At 41.0% G+C, this 21246-nt stretch overlaps 1 protein-coding gene across 1 annotated transcript in view; it reads left to right on the top strand.

The window, feature by feature from the left end:
• The window catches only part of ift52 (intraflagellar transport 52 homolog (Chlamydomonas)), a 42294-nt gene that overhangs the window by 8856 nt on the left and 12192 nt on the right, over positions 1–21246 (top strand). Inside the window, exons 2-10 of the mRNA XM_068048840.1 lie at positions 3679–3803; positions 4552–4639; positions 7734–7863; positions 7960–8035; positions 9059–9130; positions 10023–10149; positions 14958–15044; positions 17339–17407; positions 17935–18089. Coding sequence (XP_067904941.1) covers positions 3679–3803; positions 4552–4639; positions 7734–7863; positions 7960–8035; positions 9059–9130; positions 10023–10149; positions 14958–15044; positions 17339–17407; positions 17935–18089 — 929 coding nt within the window. The remainder of the gene's footprint in view (positions 1–3678; positions 3804–4551; positions 4640–7733; positions 7864–7959; positions 8036–9058; positions 9131–10022; positions 10150–14957; positions 15045–17338; positions 17408–17934; positions 18090–21246) is intronic.

Raw genomic sequence — 21246 nt, 5'->3', positions numbered from 1 at the left:
CCCCAGCACCTGCTTCCTGACAGCTGTCAAATAAATATTTACCTGACTGCTGAAGAGTTGGGCTGCTGTCGATCTGGCAGCAAAGCCGAAAGTGCTGGAGAAACTCAGGTCAGGCAGCATCTGTGGAGAGAGAGAAGCAGAGTTAACTTGACCAAGTTCACAGACCTGAAAGTTAACTGCTTCTGTCTCCACAGTTGCTGCCTGACCTGCTCAGTTACCTTGGTACTTTCTGCTTTGCTGCCACATACTTACCCTTCTTTGTCCCAGTGTCCGATGAAGTTGCGATCCTGTTCTTCCACTCAAGTGTAACATTCCTTCTTGTAGGCTGCACCTGGGTGAATGATCTTAATTTTGCACATTCCAGGACGTGACTTAAATCTACCATAAAAGGCAAATACACAACAGAAATAAAATCATAATTGAAGAATATCTACGTACTATGGGCTTCTAATCATCTGAGTGTGAAAAGCAGCAGACTAATATGCGTTTGGAATCTGTTTTCATTTCTCTAACGGTTATGTGAAAATACATGTAACTGCAATTGTGTGATCTTTGTTTTAAAAAAAACAGGAAAATATGTTCATATTCTAGCTGTGTTGCCAACTAGAAATATTACACCAATAAATATGATCAGCTGCTGCAGAAGCAAAGTGTTCGTGAACATGTGTCAATGTATAATAGTTGAAAAACCATGAAGCAGCACAGATTTCCCCACCAGTTCTGCATTAGTTTTCAAACATGTGCAAGACAAATCTTGCAGCCAGAAGTTAGAGCTGTTACATGGTGGAGTCACCTTTGCATTTAAAGGACAACACCAAATGCCGTGGATGGCAGAGGGGTACTCTAGGGTGGCCCCACAGTTCAGCGATGCCTCCCTGCTCACTCGGGCTGTGTGGGCAAGGTGGGAGGTCCTTTTCCGCAGCAACAGTAAGAAGAGGCCCTCCCGCCTGAACAAGGCAGTCTGGGTGGCGATGGCAGAGGAGGTGAATAGCCGTGGGGCCAGCCGTCGTCAAAGGGCCTGGTGCTGGAAGGGGATGAATGAGCACTCCTCCAGCCAGCCGGGGCCCATTAGGCCTCGTGTGCACAGAGTATGAACGCCAAAGTCATCCACAGCCAAAAGGCAATCAGATCAGCAGCCTTCCTCCAGTCAGGCTGCAAGCGCAGGGGTTGCACCAAGAAGAGTCAACCTCTTCGTTTACAGAGAGCACACTGACACAAATGGAAATGCAGTATAAATGCATTTCACTAAATGTTCCTCACCAACATGTGTGTCAATTTCTCTGTGTGAATGATGTGTGCCAGCATGTAGCGCCAATGTCATATCCCTTTCCACCATTGGCCCTTCAGGAGAGCCAACGTATGCAATAACATTGCCATGCCACCATTACTTGAGCGTCTCCACGGAAGCAATGACATGGACAGTCAGCTGCTGCCTCTAATGGTTTACACAGGGATGCTGCAGATGTGGACTGGAGCACAGTAGGTGAGCGAGGGTGATGTGTTGCTTGCAGAGCTCATGTCTGTTCTTATGGAGCAGACAGCCTTTGTCTGATAAGCCACTGTCATACATTCCTAATTCACTGCTAGTCCTGCATGCAGAGCCTCGGTGCCAACTGCCCTCCCATGTCTTTCATGTTGTCGGTCTTCAGCGTCCTCATAGTCTGAGGAGGAATCCTGTTGATGTCTCTCCTCGTCATGCCTTGCCTGGTCCCTATTGGATCCGTAGTTGTGCAGAGCATCAAAAAAAAAAGAGTTGGCCTTTTCGGCCTATAGTGCAGGCATTGGAAGCGCTCTTTCAGCATGCCGATCTGCTCAATGGTGGCTCTTGTAGCTCAGTGGCTAGCATTGTATCTCCTCTGCAGCAGTAATGGGGTCTCTCATCGGTGTCGGGAGCCATGTCTGCAAAAGATAGCCCTTGTCTCCAAGAAGCCACCCCTCCATCTGAGCCAGTTCAGTGAACAGCGGTGGCAACCGGGACTGGCACGGGTCCCAGGTGTCCTGGAAGCTGCCCGAGAAGCAGTCACAGATTTGCATGAAGCAACTGCGGTGATCACACACCAGCTTCACCTAGATTGAGAGGATTCCTTTAATGGTGACGTCTGCAGGTGGTAGCCTGGCGGGAGGCTTGATGGCCATATGTGTGCAGTCTATGAAGATTGCAACCTATGGTTCTCCGGCAATGGTGCCAGAACCAATGGCCCTCTGGGCCTGGCTGACAGAGTCCGTCCTGAAGCGGACATACTCACTGGCCCCCCCGGTGCAGGGCATTGGTGACCTCCCTGATGCGGGGGTGCACTGTTGACTGTCTGACCCCACAAATATCTCCGGTGGGCCCCTGAAAAGCTGCATAGGCGTAAAGCTTGAGAACCGCTGCCACTAGGAGGACCAAAGGCATAGGATGTCCACCGAAGCCATGGGCTGCATGTCATCTTTGAGCAGGGCACAGAAACGTGTCACCACCCTCTCTACATGTGCAATCACCTCTGACACTGGTGCTCTGACATCCGCTAGCATGTCATGTGGGGCCTGTAGATGCACAGCAATCGTAATGGCGAGCTCCCCATGGGGGCTGCCGCTCACGAGCAAGGGCCTCTACATGGATCACACCTGCCTATTAATTTTGCCTCTGGCACATATGGATCCTCAGGAGCACAGGATCACACAATGTAGGATGAGCCATACCTATTTCCATGTGATGAACAAAGTTGAACCCTTCATGTATTTGAAGGTTCCTAACGGCAGGGATTAGTGTTGACTGGTACATCAGCTGCTTTCATGGATCAGCTGTGTGGCGTGCCATGGCATCTTGGCAAACAGAGTGGCACAGCATGACCACATCAAGATCCTACCAGCTGAATCAATAGCCCCCACCATCCATATTACCTTCATGCTCCTACCCTTTCTGGTACCCTCCCCACACAAAGGGTGACTAGAGTGCCGTTGCTCCGTCACAAACAAACGCAGAGTGTACACTGTTTACGGAGGGAGGGTACACAGTACTTTGCTTCATGCCTGAAGAGCTTTCCCTCCAGTAATCCCAGTACCCCTCCCTCCTCCCTTTAAGAATGCAGAGCTGCGACCCCTGTAATACCCCCTCCTCCCTTCCAGTATGCAAAGTGAGACCTCTGTGATTCCCCCCTCCCTTCTCCCTTCCAGTATGCAGAGTGAGATCCCTATGATTCCCCCCTCCCTCCTTCCAGTATGCAGAGTGAGACCCCTGAAAATGGAACTTACCTTCTGTCACGAAACCTTCTGCCTCCGATGATCCGCCAGCTTTTCTAATTGTGAACGGGACGGCACATAACGCCGCCCGTTCAAAGAAAAATCAGGAAGTGTCCATGGAGAGGCGATGGGCAGCATAATCTGTAGAGGTAAGTACCATTTAACGTATTCTAATTGGGGTGCCGCCGCTGGTAATTTGCGGCAGTCCCTTCTTGATGTTGCAGGTCGAGATGGGCCTCTCCCCACAGAATTTTACCAGCCCCCGTGCCGCGGACCGCGGTGTTGAGGGGCCGGTAAAATTCAGCCCGTAAAGTGGCTTGTATCTGAAAGTTATAATGTTCATCAGCTTTACCTTTTTTTTGGGAGGACGGAAGGTGTGTGGTTCAAATTCAAATCCTTGTTTACATTTTCAACTTTGTGAAAATATGTGATCAACAGAATACGTTTTGTTTTAAGGAAACCATGGAGATGGATCAACGAAATACTGTAGTTTTTAATGCATCAAAGAAAGAGCTCTTTACCGCCAGTAGTGGATACAAGTCATTGCAGAAGAAACTTCGAGCCAACTGGAAGATACAAAGGCAGGTGTTTGTTTGCATTTTTAACTTGTGATTGCTTTATTTCAGGCCCACCTTAGATATTCAAGTCATTAAAACAAAACACTTTTCCTGTGCTTTAAGTACTTTCGCAATCTGTAGGCAAAACGCAAAGATTATTACTATTTGTACACTGGAAATACTCCAGGCCCTAGATTACACCAACTGGTGACAGAAACTACACAGACAAACCATGTGACTCAAACTGAAGTAACAAATCAAGTTTACTGAATAAAGAAAATTGATAATGGATTTAGTTACATTACAGTACTGTTTTGCATCAAAATATTTAAAGTATTAATACCTTAACAGTTCTCTTCAGTAACTTTGGAGCATACAGCCATGATTAAAATCTTCAAGTGTTGTCTATAGAAATTACTGACTAACCACAAGTATGGCCTACATTATGAGACCAGTTGACTGTCCAAGAAGAACCATTGTCATTTTAAAAGTTATTTGAGAAGTTATGAGTTCGGGAAGCTAGACAACTAGATATAAATCTCACCTTTCCATCTTTTAAACTCATAATACTGGAAAGCTATAAATTCCTAAAAAAAAAATAGAGATTCTTAAGATCTGAAACAAGATGGGTGTGTTTTTTTTATATATATCTAGGGTTAAGATTAAGTTTTACTGTTAGGGCAGCAAATAAGTAAATGTATTTGCTTTAACCAGCTTAGATATGTTTTTGAGAAAACAATTTCAGGCTTAATACTTTTCTTGTGTTTGACAGTTTTAAAGATGAAATCACAGAAGAAAAACTGATAGGTGTGAAACTGTGGATCACAGCAGGACCCAGAGAGAAATTCACTGCTGCTGAAGTAAGAAAGCACATTAATTCTGTAAATGGAGTTTACTATGTTCAAATTAATTTTGCAGGTATATGACAGTTTGTGATCCCAGCAACAAAATAAATGACCAGTTCCTTTAAGCTCCAGAATTCAATATAGCATCCTATTTTGGATTTAAAAATCTTCCTTTTAATTTCTTAAAATATCGGAAACCAGCTATTTCTGATAAAAGTCCCAAAAGATATAGCTTACATAATATATGCTTCTTTAAGTCAAACATTTAAAACTCCTGGGAACAGGAGTAGGCCATTCAATCCCTTGAGCCTGCTCTGCCATTCAATTAGTTCATGACAGGTCTGTACCTCAATTCCATTGCCCAACTTTGCTCCATATTTCTTGAAAGCCTTGCCTAACAAAAATCCATTGATCTCAGTCTTGGAAATTTCAATTGACCCAGTATCCACAGACATTTGAGGGAGAGTGTTCTAAATTTCCACTACCCTTTGTGTGAAAAAAGCTCCCAGATTTCACTCCTAAATGGCCTAGCTGAAAGATTGTGCCCTTTGTTCAGCATTCTAAGCAGGTCAGTTTATATTTCTGATTGACTCCATAGATGCATCCAGCAAAAATGAATTATTCAATAATTGAGACACATTTCACAAGACTTTAACCAAATGTCATGTAGCCCCTTTTAGATTTGAAAATTCCACTGTAACAATTTTTTTTGAAGAATTGTAGCAACGTTTATTTCCTTTTCTGTTTACCATGGCTTGTATTGCAGTTTCTTTTTTTTTAGTTTAGTTTATGTTTAGTTTAGAGATACAGCACTGAAACAGGCCCTTCGGCCCACCGAGTCTGTGCCGACCATCAACCACCCATTTCTACTAATCCTACACTAATCCCATATTCCTACCACATCCCCACCTGTCCCTATATTTCCCTATCACCTACCTATACTAGGGGCAATTTATAATGGCCAATTAACCTATCAACCTGCAAGTCTTTGGCATGTGGGAGGAAACCGGAGCACCCGGAGGAAACCCACGCAGACACAGGGAGAACTTGCAAACTCCACACAGGCAGCACCCAGAATTGAACCCGGGTCCCTGGAGCTGTGAGGCTGCGGTGCTAACCACTGCGCCACTGTGCCGCCCCAAATAATTTTTCCATAAACTTCCATAAACCAGTAGTTAATAACATACAAATGTGTGTTCAGTTGTATTAATAATAGTTTGGGAACTGTGCTGAACTTTAATAATACATGCATGTCTCTGTGTATATATCATTGTCATAATACAGTACTTACAAATTATTTCCTTTCTATTGACTATGTAAAGTGCCTTGTATGTGTGTCTGCACATAGGGGGCTGGAGTTTAAGAGCTCTGGCGAGCTCAAAATGTGGCTGGACACCAAAGAGACGCCACAGTCTTAAGCGCGGTGTCTCATTCAAATAGCCAGGGCAGCCCGCCCCGCAATCACATGGAGGGGACGGCCTGTCCATCCCTGGCAATGGCGTCAGCTGCCTGCCTACAGGTGCTGATGCCATTTTTAAGGACAGCCAGCCCTGCCAGCATATTTAATGTTTTCAAGAAAGATCCCCCAAAATTAAATAAATAAATTTCTTATGGCCTTTTCCCATCCCCCCCCCCCAATAACAATTACAATAACTATTTGCCCCCCCCCCCACCAAAACACACCTTTTACATCTGACCTCTCCCCCTCCACCCCTGCCCCCCAACTCCAAACTGCACAAAGTTTAAGGTTCCACCCTTCCCAACATTCCCTACACCCCTTACGTGTATTTGACCCCCTCTCGCACTGACAAACTTACCTCCTCCCCGCTCTCCACCAGTGTGGCACCGCATTTCCCTGGTTGGGGATCTGAAAGCACAGGGAGTGCCAGCTGCTGCGCTGTATATCGCGGCGGGCCCTCAATATTGAAGTTAAGTGTATTTAAATTGATCAATTTTATTGATTTGCATATTTAAATTGTTGCATTGCCCAGCAGCGGGGAATGTCCACCACAGAGCCTCGCCACTTCTGGGAGGATCGGGCCAGGCACTGCTGGCGTCGAGGTCCATGGTGGGCCTCATCCTGAGCCATCTTCAGACCCCCCCTGCCGCCATGGATCACGACGTCAAGGGCTTGGTAAAATCCAACCCAGGGCGTGCTGTAGAAAGACATATGTTAGTGTAAATTATTATCACCATGAAATTATGCTGTGGAGATATTAACAAAAAAGTTTTATACAAGAAAATTTGTGATCTGTTCATGTTTGTAGTTGATTTTGCTGGCTAAGTGCTTCAGTATTCCACCATAAAGTTAAAATAAAGAAATACAGGCTAATTTTCTGGACACTCAAACAAATTCAATGAATAAGATCCTCAGTTGGGCTTTCACTGCTTTACTATTAATTTGAAATGCTTCTGGGATTCCAGTAAACAAGGACTATAAGATTATCACTGATGCAGTACATTTAAGGTCAGTGACTGAGAATGTGAGTGATCTGATAGGCTAGTAAAGACTTTCCAGTGCAAACGCATCAAACATATGTAGGTTTCTGATAAATTGCCTCCTAATAAACACTGAACTGAAATTTCTGAAAAGTTGGTAATGATTTTTTTTCTCTGTAACTGATATCCCACTAATGAAATTGCTTAGTTAGAAATTGTACCTTGCAGATCTGCATGTTTTCATGAATTTGTTAGTAAAGAAAGAGCTTGCATTAATATAGCTCCCTTTTACATCCTCAAAGCATGCCAAGCACTTTAAAGTCAATGATATATTGTTGAAGTGTAGTAGCCAATGTGATGTAGGCAAACTGTTGAATTGTTGAAAAGTAAGTAATTAATTATGGGGTAAAACAAGATTTCTAGTATTTTTCATTAAAAAGGCATTTCAGGCCCATGTATTTTAATAAGATATATAGTAGATTTTCAGTTTAAGCTGGCAAACAGTTTTTTTAAACTGCAGGCTAGTCATTTCTGTATGTTACTGTACTTGCTATATAATCATTATGAGCCTTATTTTCAGGCTGTAAATTGAGACCAAGTTTTATTTTGAAGAATACTCTTTATTTATTGAATTCAGAATTGATCATTGTAATTTTTTCTTTTTTTTCAGCTTGAAATATTGAAAAAGTACCTGGAAACTGGAGGGCGTATTCTTGTCATGCTGGGGGAAGGTGGAGAATCTAAATATGACACAAATATTAACTTTTTGTTAGAGGAGTATGGAATTATGGTAAATAATGGTGAGCATTGTAAACTTTCTTTTAAATTCTGTTTGTTCATTTGTATCTTTCTGTATAAGGGTTTAAATCATCATTTTAAATATTTTTGTCCTCAAGATGCTGTAGTGAGAAATATGTACTACAAATATTTCCATCCTAAAGAAGCATTAATATCGAATGGGATTTTGAACAGGTAACCTTAAGATTAACCTACAGCTTCATCTAATTATTTTCATTCTGTGTGATGCTACTTGAAAAGTACTTGGAGATACTTTACATCTTTAGTTAATAAATTATTTGAGGGGAACAGGGCAAAATAATATTCCAATGACTCAGTTGGTAATTATAGAAAATGCATTCTGATTTTTCCTATTAATTTTTGAGAACGGAGCATGCTTCTGGCTCTTTTTTCCATTCATTTTTTGATATCTATGTACCTAGCTTTTGAGGGGGAAAGGAAGTACTTTCAGTTTTATTAATTTTCCTCATCTCAGTTGCTACTAAGCTTGTGTTGAGACCATGCTGTGTTGGCCAGCCTATGTTTTTCACCATGGTAATTGCTTTCTAATCATGATTGGACTTACTTGCTGACTTACTTTCAGGCACGAACAATAACGCAAAGTGTGGAGGCAATAAAACTGGGCTATTTTGCTGAACAGTAAATATACAGTAGTTAATGATTACAACTGGGGTGCCACTTTTCCATTGAGTCTTAAATTTTGGAAAATTGCTTCCCTCATTTGAGAATGCACATTGCTTTCCTGTTCTGTTTCATTTTCTTTGAAGTCCCAATGTTAAAATTACTGCAGCCTGAAAAATGGACCAGGTTGACAAATGGTCCTACTCCCAAATGAAAAAGTTTGTTGCGCTAATTTCTTAATCAGGAAGAGTTTCACTTTGGTTAGCCTTTTCAGTAACTTTCTCTTGCAAATAATAATGTAGGATTTGGGGAGAATTTTACTGCCACAATTTATAACACTTGATGCAGAGCTTCATCTAATCCTGCAATCAGAATCCCAAAGGTTATAATTGTATAGGATAGCAAGGAGGAAGGTGAGGTTTAGTTGTGGATCACAATTTTTTCCTGAAATGTATCTTAAGTGGGATTTGATCTTGTGTATGTTGATTATAAGTGGAATGAATTGCTTTAGAGGTTGCTATGGTAAAGGTGCTTTTCCTTCAAATGAGATTATGGAAAATTAATTGTTGTTCACAGAGAAATTAGTCGAGCTGCTGGGAAATCTGTGCCAGGCATAATGGATGAAGACAACAATGGCAACAACTTGCAGTAGGTTTTTCAAAAGTCATTAAACAGAAGCCTGGTTTCTGTCCCACAGAATTGTAATCATCTACCTACTCTGTTTATGTGGTACTTATGCTTGATAATCACTTATGATTTGAATACATAAATTGACCACTTAAAAGTATTGCAAAGAGACATTTTAATAAGCCAAACTACAGTTCAACAAAATGCACACAGTGGTACCTACATTGAGAATAAAGACAAAAGAATTTGCATTTATGTATTAACCTTGTTGTCTTAAGTGTGTCCAGTTGCTTTGTAAACAAACTAATGCATTGAGCAGCATAGAATGCTACAGACTGATTTACTGAAATTCAAAAGCTAACATTCCCTGATTAATGCTGTTTTCTTTATTATTGAAACAGTAATAAAAATCAAAACACATATAATTAAGGAGTATTAATTACATGATAAACCATCAGTGCAATAATTTAGCTGTCTCCAAAATTGATCTTTTATTCATTCTACCACTTACTTGTACAGCTACTCTGTGTACAATTACAATAGCATTTTTAGCAGCGAAATACATCAGTGCTCTACTGTACTGTGCCATAAAGTAGTAAGATATGAGTTGATGATTTCCGATTCCATATTAGTTCAGTGCAGAGAAAAAAATGTGAAATGGGATAGAGTTTTTTTTTAAAGATACATTTTTGGCAGTGGAAATGGGTAATTATGTATCAAATGCACAATTATTCAGATTTAAACAAAATTATAACATGATACTCATCGATAATGGGGGGATTCCCATTGTTTGAAAATGTAGGACTTAATGGATTTCTGGAAAACATCTTTATTATTTGGTTATGAAAAATAGTTTATGGACAAGATGGCTATCTTCTTGTACTTTTAATAACCTCACTGTTATGTGCTGCAGAGCCCTAACGTTTGTTTATCCATTTGGTGCCACACTGAGTGTAATGAAGCCAGCCATTGCAGTGCTATCGACAGGTTCTGTGTGCTTTCCTCTCAACAGGCCAATTCTGGCATTCTACTGTTCCAAGGTACTGTTTCAAATAATATAACTGCTATATATTTAAACCCGTGCATCAATGCGCAGTTCGGTCTACAAGACCTTACTTATCATCCAGGTGAAGCAGTAATTTACTTGTACTTCCTTCAATTTAGTATATTGTTTACGCTGCTCACAGTGTGGTCGCCCCTACACCGAGGAGTCCATGCGTAGATTAGGTGACCGCTTTGCGGAACATCTCCACTCAGTCCGAAAGCATGACCCAGAGCTTCCAGTTGCTTGCCATTTCAACACACCACCCTGCTCTCATGCCCACATTTCTGTCCTTGGCCTGTAGCGCTGTTCCAGTGAACATCAACGCAAGCTCTAAGAGCAGCACCTGGTCTTTCGATTAGGCACTCTACAGCCTTGCGGACTCAACATTGAGTTCAACAATTTCAGAGCATAACTGGCCTTTTTATTTATTTTGTTTTATTTTTTTACCCATATGCCTGTTTTTCATGTTGTGCTTCTGGACGTTATTCTGCCATTAACACTCTCTAGACTAATGCTTTGTCTTTCACTGTAACCGTTAACACTCTCTTTGCCTTTGTCCCATGACACCTTTGTTATTTTATCTCTCCTGCTCTCTGCCCTATGACACGCCTTCCCTTTTGTTCTCTTTCCCCCCCCCCCCCACCCCAGACTTGCTTTTAACCTAATATTTTTCTAACCTTTGCCAGTTCTGATGAAAGGTTACAGACCTGAAACGTTAATTCTGCTTCTCTCTCCACAGATGTTGTCTGACCTGCTGAGTATTTCCAGCACTTTGTTTTTATTTCAGATTTCCAGCATCTGCAGTATTTTGCTTTTCTGTCAGTGGTAGTGCCTCAATTATCCATCTCAGTTCCTTAGCCTGTACCCCAGAGAAACGTCTATGCTCCAACCAGCTCTATTCTGCTTCCCAAATTGTGACCGTTTTGATATTTAACTATAAGTAATACAAAATCAAAGTATTTTACAAAAATAAGGACCAAATATATGACTACAGGATGAGTCCTATCTGCACATCCTGGTCCAGTTGCCTTCCACCCTCTAGCTCCACTTCACTTCAAGACTACACTTGTCTTGATTCCTCATGTGCTATGGGAGATGAAGTAGTATATATAAAGGTTTTGCAGCTTTAACTACTCTGCCCATTTCTAAGAAAGCAGTAGAAAAGCACTATGTTGAAGTGAGATCATTGGTGCTAATCAATCAACTAGCAATGTTGCACTATCTATTGAGCTACCTACAACCTATCGATTGCTTATGCTTACCTCTTTGAAATTACTGGGAAAGCTATTTTTCCTAAGCCGTTATCAGTGTTTATAATGCAGCTGGGACAAAAACCTTTCTAACAAAGCTCTGCTTGTATTTTTTTGGGTGCATCTATTTTCATCTTAAATACTTGTACATTGTCTTTGTAAGTTTGTCAGATTTCAAGTATCACATTGACTGGTGGTGGCTTTCCATTCAATTGTAAAATATTGAAAAAAATTGCAGCAATTTGTAAAACTGAGCAAACCAAATACTTGCAGCATTTTATTTCTATTTGATCATCTGCCTTTGTGTAACTTGTATGTTCTGCTTAGCAGTGATAAATGATGGTAACAGCTGCTCCTTTAACTAATGTCTCGGAAGTCGTTGCAAGGCAGAGAGCTGGACACCAAGCCGACATAGGAGAGATTTAAGCAAGGGGAGATTAAAGACACGGTGGGAGATATGTATTTTAAGTGACTTTGAAAGGCAAGAAGTAAGGTCACAAAGAAAAGTACTTTTACAAATGAGTTCTAGAAAATTGGGTCAGAGTGACTGGAAATATGCTGTAGGTGATGAAGTGCAGGGAGTAGGGAACAAACTAATCCAGAATCTAAATAGCTGAGTGTGTAAATCGGAGAAGTCGGGTAGAAGCAGATGTTCAAGAACACTGCTTAAATCAAATATGACTTTCTTCAATAACATTACTATTTTCTTTTTCCAGCTTACTAACTTACACTGCTACACCTTGCATATAAATTTCATAATTGTTCAGTGACGTGCATAACCAGGAGTGATCACCATCCCCACATCCAGAATAATAGCCCTTTCTTTTGGTCTTTGATTATTGCAGTCAGAAGAAAACCACAGAATAGCTCTTCTAGAGGATCCTAAGCCTTTGAAGCTGGACCTGTTCCCCTGTTTTAGCATTTAAAGCATTAATGATGAATGAAAACCTTACAGTAGCTACTTCGTCTCAAAATAATTTCAAGGGTAATATGTAAGACATGTAATAATTGATAATTAGCGTCAGAACATAAAATATCTCCATTTACTTTACAAACTTCTTTTAAAGAATTGCAAAATCATTTAATTATATCTATACATTATTAAAATTCTGTGTAGGGTTTGCTCTTCCTGTTCGCAAAACTTACTATTGTCACAATTTTTTGTACGGCCTCTACGTCAACATTTACCTTTCAATTTTGTTATGCCAACTGTCAATTTAGTGATCCAGATTTTGCTATCAATACTCTCCTTTATTAACAACCAAACCGGTCCGGCATCCATGCATGCGCAGTTAAACATGGAAATCGAGAAGTTGCTATCTGAGTTGTCCTACACCTCCAGAAACAGCACAACACCAGTACCTCGCTGAGAGACTTAGCACAGTGAAAAGTTGCAGTATTCAACCACTAGATACCCACTAAACACCAGAAAAAGTTAGGGCTTCTCCATTCAAGTATACATTAATTTTTGACAGCTTGATAACTCTTAATTATTGCCAACCACTTCCACTGATACTGGAAATTAACTTTTCCAAGTGAAGAAGCTCATTCCTTCAAATTTTAATTGTTGGAGATTTTAAAATATTACTTTTAACGTTTTCTTTCAGTCTCCTTTATCTCTGCAATCCTTATTTTCCTTTCTGTACATAATTTGGCATTGAATTAAATATTCTAATTAGCACTTTCTGGTTTATACTCTGCGTGTCTCAGTAAGGATTCTTCAATCTGATTGGTTAAGGGGATACACAGTTGCTTTCCATGTTCACATATGTCCCAGATCCCCTGTAGAATGTGCTGAGCTATTTTTGATTTCTAACTGCTGGTTCTAGTGCAGAAACCCACAGAAAGTCTGTGCGTAATTGCAAGTATAATGAATGGCTAGCACTGTTCATTTACCACTAACTGCAAAATCAAGGCCATTAAGTACAAGCTCTGGCAACCAGGTTGCTCTGTGGAGCAAGTTTCTGAAGTCTCTCCCAACTCTACCACCATCTTTTTTTTTAAACAAATTTTTATTTGTTGTTTACTGTGGGTGGGAAATGCCATGGGCAATTTGCTAGTTTCAAAATAAACATTTTGAAATAAAGCAGAAGGCAACATTTCCTGGAAACGAAATCTTGCTGCCTCTGAGTTTCTACCAATTTTTTAAATAGATATTTTATGTACTTCGTCACCAAAGTACCTTATTAACAATAACAGATGCACACGATCTTCGGTTCCGGAGAGTTGAGAACCCTGCACGTACCCTTTTGGGCTTCAGATAAGTAGGTAGCAGCTTAATGTTGTTTTCTGTAAGAACCAAGGCATTCCTTTGCAAATAGCCAGATTATAGGGATAATGGTTCAATACCACTTGGGACTCCTCAAATACTGAAGCAGTCCATGCCCGCTTGCAGCAAGAGCAGGACAATATTCAGGTTTGGGCTGATAAGTGGCAAGTAATGTTCATGCCACACAAGTGCCAGGCAATGACTATCTCTAACAAGAGATTATCTAACCATTAGATGGCATTACCATCACTGAATTTCCCACCTACCCTTGACGTTCAATGGCATTACCATCACTGAATCTCCCACCAAAAACATTCTGGAGGTTATCATTGATCAGAAACTTAACTGGACTGGCCATATAAATACTGTTGCTGCGAGAGCAAGTCAGAGACTGGGAATTCTGCAGCGAGCAACTCATCACCTGACTCCCCAAAGCCTTTCTGCTATCTATGAGGCACAAGTAAGGAGTGTGACGGAATACTCTCCACTTGCCTAGATGAGTGCAGTTCCAAAAATACAAGGAGCTCGACACCATCCAGGACAAAGCTGCTGGCTTGATCAGCATCCCATCCATGGCACAGTGGCAGCAATGTTTACCATCTACAAGATGCACTGCAGCAACTCGCCAAGTCTCCTTCAACAGCACGTTCCAAACCAGCAACATCTACCACCTAGAAGGACAAGGGACAAGGGCAGCAGTCGCATGGGAACACCACCACCTTCAAGTTCTCATCCAAGCCGCACACCATCCTGACTTGGAACTATATTGCTGTTCCTTCACTGTTACTGGGAACTCCCTTGCTAACAGCACTGTGGGTGTACCAACACCACGGACTGAGTGATTTCAAGAAGGCAGCTCACCACCACCTCAGAAGCAATTGAAGATGGGCAATGGATGGCTGGCCTTACCAAACATCCATCCCGTAAAAGTATAAAAAATAATATATAAAATAAAAATAATAGATGTTTTAGTTTTCAGAAAAAGCCAATTATTGACCAGTGGATAATAGGAAAGTGTCACTTTTGTTTACAAATGCCATCTTGGATTGATGACGGTAAACTTTCTTGTGGATTAGAGAGGTGGTTTAGGTATCAGCTGATGCATATTGAGATATTTTCTTGCCCTTCCTGTCAGGAAAAATGCCAAATAATTTTAGGGGAAATACTTGAAATATATTCATACTAAGAAGAGAGGCATGTAGAATGAAACCTTAAAAGCTTATCATATCAGAATATTGAACTGAGACTATAAATTGTCCTAATAATAATAATAATTGTCAACAGCTCCAGGGTGGAAAGTTGGCTGTGCTGGGATCTTGTCACATGATCAGTGACCAGTATCTTGACAAAGAAGAAAATGGCAAAATCATGGTATGTTGTTTCGGGACAATTTTTTAAATTATTTAATTGATAAATGGTTATTGTGCACATCATTTCTCTTTTTTTCTCTGTGATTTAAAATGTTTAGTTTTACTCCAGGGGTGTAGAAAGAACGATAAAGATAAAAGTGGAAACCAACTGACAGTAATATTCAGAATTGTTTAGTGAATGAAGAATGAGTGTATTGTACACTTGTTTGGATTTATTTTCAACAAAACCTATGTGTAAGATGGTTGCCTAATTTAGTTTGAGAAAATGCTTAATAACTTTGTAATTTTGTATTATTTGTTAAACACCTCCCTTCTCAGATTTAGTGAGATTTACTTTCCGCGATACTTCTTGTTTGTTTCTCTGCAGTTGAAGATCGTAATTTAACAAGAATCCAACAGAGTATAATAGCTGCAATTCAGTAACTGTCTCACATTCCTTACAAAAATAATATAGGAATGAAAAGCTCACCTAGGTCCTATTTCGAGAACTAATCTGAGACCGTAGGGCTAATTATCTCAGTATGTACAGCTTGTTGGGGCATAACTGCCCCCCCCCCCCCCACATATTGAGAAATTGCAGGTGCACTGCCTTTCATGCTCTGTCTATTAATTGTAATGGATGGAAAATTATGGGCAGCACACTTGTGACATTCTGATACAGGGAGACGGTGGCGTAGTGGTAATATCACTGAACTAGAAATCCAGAGGCGTGTGTGTGTGGCGGGGGGGTGGTGGGGAGAACAGGTTCAAATCCCTTCATGGCAGCTGGTGGAATTTAAATTCAATTAATTAAAAAAAAATCTGGAATTGAAGGCTGGTCTCAGTAATAGTGCCATGAAACTATCATCGATTGTCGTAAAAGCCCACCTGGTTCACTGATGGAAATCTGCCATCCTTACCTCGTCTGGGCAACATGTGACTACTCTCTGAAATGGCCTAGCAAGCCACTCAGTTGTGAATGGCAATTAGGGATGGGTAACAAATGCTGGCCTTGCCAGCGATGCCCGCATCCCATGAAAGAATAAAAAGTATACTCCAGGTAGCAGGCAAGGCTACCTGCATGTAAGGCACACTTGGAAAACAACTCGTGCTTCTTTTTCTTATTCCAAAGGCCAAATCCTTCGATTTCCTTCTTAATGAGGAATTGAATGAGTTCCCACAGTTTCATCTGAGTTAATCTATACATAAGTCATCAGTTGTAAACATAAGATCATTATTCTTTAGACTAAGTTTAGTATATGACTTCTTCAGTTTACAGTTGAATTTCCTCCACCTGGTATTGCACGGGATACCTCTTTGCATCTGTGTTACTGATTCAGTACTTGTTTTAACAGCTTAGATCATTGGCTTCCCCAGAGTGTTCCTGGCTCCCTGAAGTTGCAATTTTTCAGCTCATGTAATGCTATAATAAATAATTTTACATAAGCTAGTTGGATGTCAGGAATAGTATTATTGTATTAAAATAATGTATTTTAATTAGTATAAAGTTGTCAGTTTTAAACAAAAGTGCATCTTTTTTTAAACTGCTGTTCTAGCAGTTAAAAAAAGAGTTATCTGAACACAGGTTGTTGTTGCCAGCAACGCAGTCTATCTGGCCAGTCCCCCTGTCCAGAAGATATATATCTCAGCATCTGTTGTACCTCTTCTATCAGATTTTTCACCAGGGCCTTGTTCAGCTCTCTTGAATTTGCTGATACAGTCAGCAGCACTGCCTCCCTTGGCGATCCATTCCATAATTCACTTCACTGCATAAAGTAGTTAAGTCTAAGCTGTCTTTTTACTCTCCCTATTTTAAGTTTAAGGCTGTGTCCCCTTATAGGATTATTTGTGTTCAGCGTGTTTGTGTTTATCTTGTAGAATCTTGATTGCCTGAGACGACTTTCTCCAATGTAAATATTCCCAGCTTCTGCAACCCCTCCTCATAATTCAGCTACCTAATCCCAGATATCAATTCATTTGCCTTTCACTGCACTCTCACCAGTGCCTGGATGTCTTTGTTATAGTAGGATGATTGTCGTAAAATACTTCAAGTGGGGCTGCACCGGCATTTTGTACAAACTCAATCACTTTTTGGGATATGTGTTATATTCCTGCTATCTTATTTGCCTTCTTTACTGCTGCACAACATGCTGATGGCGTAAGTGATCTATCCGCCAGTGCTTGCAAGTCTTTGAAAGCTGTTGATCAGATGCATTCAGAAAAAAAGTCTATGACCAAGCTTGGACTCTATAGATAATTTCTGAAACTTAATTCTGTGCTTTGCTGACCCTCCACCTCTGGTTTCTTTTGTCTCAGGACGTTGTTTTTCAATGGCTGACTACAAATGAAATCCAGTTGAACCAAATCGATGCAGAGGATCCGGAGGTAAACTAGTTATTTGGAGTAAATAGTGAGAAATGCTGCATTCCTTTTTTTTATAACTAGATAACTATGCACTTAATACAGTGTGAGAAAATAGTTGTCCTGAAAATCCATAAGCCTCATTGCTATAGAAAAATTAAGAAAAACTTGCATTTATGAAGCTCTTTTCATATCCTTACTGGATAAACTTATTGAGCCATCAGGACAGCAATACAGCACAGCATCAATTCTATGTTAACCACATTATACTCAGGCAGAACCTAGTTGATTATCACTGTACACTGTGACACCTGGGGGACACGAAACAAAAATGGAATCTGAAAAAAATGTTTTCTGTGGGGTGGGGTTAGAAGGAACTGTGTGTCACACTTTTAAATGTATCTGCTCATGGAACAGAGTGTATACCTATGTCAAGAACCACTTGTTAAAGTGTAAAGATTGGTGTCGTTTAATTGATTGAAAAGCATAAAATTATTTTGTTTTGTGTTGCTACTCTTGTACTGTTGCTTTAAAAAAAACTTTATTATAAGATTTCAGATTACACCATGCTTCCAGATACAGCTAAACTGTCTGACAGACTGAGGGTATGTCTGCAGGAAGGGGATGAAAATCCACGAGATTTTACCACTCTATTTGACATGTCGGTCTTTAAACTGGACACAATGGCTCTTCCAAAAGTTATCACGTCAGTATCAGATAAAAAAACTTGTTGAACATGAAACGTATTGTACGTTTGAGGTACAAACTTTAAGGAGAAGGAGAAATGAGAGAGTAGAATTTAAAATACAAATTAATTATAAAAGTTTTTAAAAAAAGGTCCTTCCTTGTTGTTTTCCCCCATGCCATGCACTATTCCATAGCAGAAAGAATGGGCAGGCAACTTTATTCCAGGTAGGTAACTGGATTGAGCTAGTTGAGTGGTAGTCCAGTTTCTCAGTGCATTGGATAGTAAGAGGGTGATACATGCTTAGAAGCACAAGGCACGGGTAGAATACTGAAAGAGTACTTTGTATCGGTGTTTACTGAGAGGATGCTGACAAAATATCAGTAGAAGCAGAGGTGGTAAAGGTAATGGATGGGGTGACAATTGAGAGGCAGGAAGTATGGGAAAGCCTATCTATGCTTAGAGTTGATAAGTACCCTGGTCCGGATAGCTTGCATCCAAGGTTGCTGAAGAAAGTAGGAGTGGAGATAGCGGAAGGGCTTACTGTAATCTTCTAGTCTTCCCCAGATACAGGGAAGTGCCAGAGGATGGTTCAATGAAGAGTGCAGGAGGGCATTCCTCAAAATGAGGTGTCAACCTGGTGAAACTACAACACAGGACTATCTGCATGCCAAACTGCGTAAGCAGCATGTGATAGACAGAGCTAAGCGATCCCATGACCAATGGATCAGATCTAAGCTGTGCAGTCCTGCCACATCCAGCCGTGAATGGTGGTGGACAATTAAACAACTAACTTGAGGAGGTGGCTCTACAAATATCCCCATCCTCAATGATGGGGGAGCCCAGCACATCAGTGCGAAAAATAAGGCTGAAGCATTTGCAACAATCTTCAGCCAGAAGTGCCGAGTTGATGATCCATCTCGGTCTCCTCCTGAAGTCCCCAGCATCACAGATGCCAGACTTCAGCCAATTCGATTCACTCTGCGTGATATTAAGAAACGACTGAAGGCACTGGATACTGCAAAAGCTATGGGCCCTGACAATATTCCAGCAATAGTACTGAAGACCTGTGCTCCAGAACTTGCCGCGCCCCTAGCCAAGCTGTTCCAGTACAGCTACAACACTGGCATCTACGCTGCAATGTGGAAAATTGCCCAGGTATGTCCTGTACACAAAAAGCAGGACAAGTCCAACCCGGCCAATTACCGCTCCATCAGCCTACTCTCAATCATCAGTAAAGTGATGGAAGGTGTCATCAACAGTGCCATCAAGCGGTACTTGCTTAGCAATAACCTGCTCAGTGATGCTCAGTTTGGGTTCAGCCAGGGCTACTCACCTCTTGACCTCATTACAGCCTTGGTTCAAACATGGACAAAAGAGCCGAACTCAAGTTCCCCTCCAAGTCACACACCATCCTGACTTGGAACTATATCGCCGTTCCTTCACTGTCGCTGGGTCAAAATCCTGGAACTCCCTTCCTGACAGCACTGTGGGTATACCTACCCCAAATGGACTGCAGCGGTTCAAGAAGGCAGCTCACCACCACCTTCTCGAGGGCAATTAGGGATGAGCAATAAATGCTGGCCTGGCCAGCGACGCCCACATCCCATGAATGAATAAAAATATAGATTGGAGATTGGCAAATGTGACACCCTTATTCAAGAAAGGGTGTAAGTACAGTCCTAGTAACTACAGGCCAGTCAATTTAACATCATTGGTGGGTCAGGTTTTAGAAACAATAATGAGGGGAAAACATAAACCTGCACTTGGAGAGGTTTGAGTTAATTAAGGATAGCCAGCACGGATTTGTGAAAGGCAGATTGTGCTTGACTAATTGAATTTTTTGATGACGTAACAGAGAAGGTTGATGAAGGGCATGCAATGGATGTTGTCTATTTAGATTTTAAGAAAGCGTTTGATAACGTATCACATAAAAGGCTGCTTAACAAAATTGAGGCTCACTGAATAAGAGGGTCAGTGACAGCGTGAATAAAAGATATTGGCTTAAGGGCAGAAAACAGCGAGTTGTGGTAATTGGTTATTTTTCAGACTGGAGGATGCTGTTCCCCAAGGGCCAGTGCTAGTACCACTGCTTTATATACACAAATGATTTTGACATTGGAATACAGAGTAACGTTTCAAACTTTGCCGATGATACCAAACCAGGAGTGGCAAACAATAAGGATGATACCAATCGACTGCAGCAGGACATGGATGAGCTAGCAGAATGGTCAGACAAGTGGCAAATGGAATTTAATACAGAGAATTGTGAAGTGATGCATTTTGTCAAAGGGATGGGGAGAAGCTATAAAGACTTAATGGCACAGTTCTAAAGAACATGCAGGGACTGAGGGACCTGAGGGCGCATGTGCATAGATCTTTGAAGGTTGCAGGACAAATTGAGAGAGTGGTCAGCAAAGCATATGGGACCTTGGGCTTTATAAATAGAAATTTTGAGTACAAAAGCAGGGAAGTTGTGCTGAACATTTATAAATCTTTGGTTGGGCCACAACTAGAGTATTGCATCCAGTTTATGTCACCACACTTTAGGAAGAATGTGAGGGTCCTTGAGAGGGCGCAGAGGAGATTTACCAGAATGGTTCCAGCGATGAGGGATTTTAGCTACAAGGTTAGGTTGGAGAAGCTGTGGTTGTTCTTGGTGAAAAGGGGATTGTGGGAAGATTTGATAGAGGTGTGTAAGATTATGACAGGCTTAAATAAGGGACAAGGAAAAACTGTTCCCATTAGTTGATGGCACAATGAGTAAGGGACACAGATTTAAGGTTTTGGGCAAAAGATGTAGGGGTGATGTGAGGAAGAATTTTTTTTTACGCAGAGAGTGGTAATGACCTGAAACTCGTTGCCTCTGACTCTGCTTTCACCACTCTCAATCAATAATTTCAAAAGGAATTTGGATGGGTACTTGAAGGAATAAACTTTTAGGGCTACACAGGAATAGAACAGGGGAATGGAACTAACTAGATTGCTTTACAGAGAACCAGCTTAGACTCAAAGAACAAAGAACAGTACAGCACAGGAACAGGCCATTCAGCCCTCCAAGCCTGCGCCGATCTTGATGCCTGCCTAAACTAAAACCTTCTGCACTTCCGGGACCCTCTATTCCCATCCTATTCATGTATTTGTCAAGATGCCTCTTAAACGTCGCTATCGTACCTAC

Source organism: Heterodontus francisci, chromosome 16 (assembly GCF_036365525.1).
Source record: "Heterodontus francisci isolate sHetFra1 chromosome 16, sHetFra1.hap1, whole genome shotgun sequence".
NCBI classification, from domain to species: domain Eukaryota; kingdom Metazoa; phylum Chordata; class Chondrichthyes; order Heterodontiformes; family Heterodontidae; genus Heterodontus; species Heterodontus francisci.
This window is presented reverse-complemented; position numbering and strand designations above follow the sequence as displayed.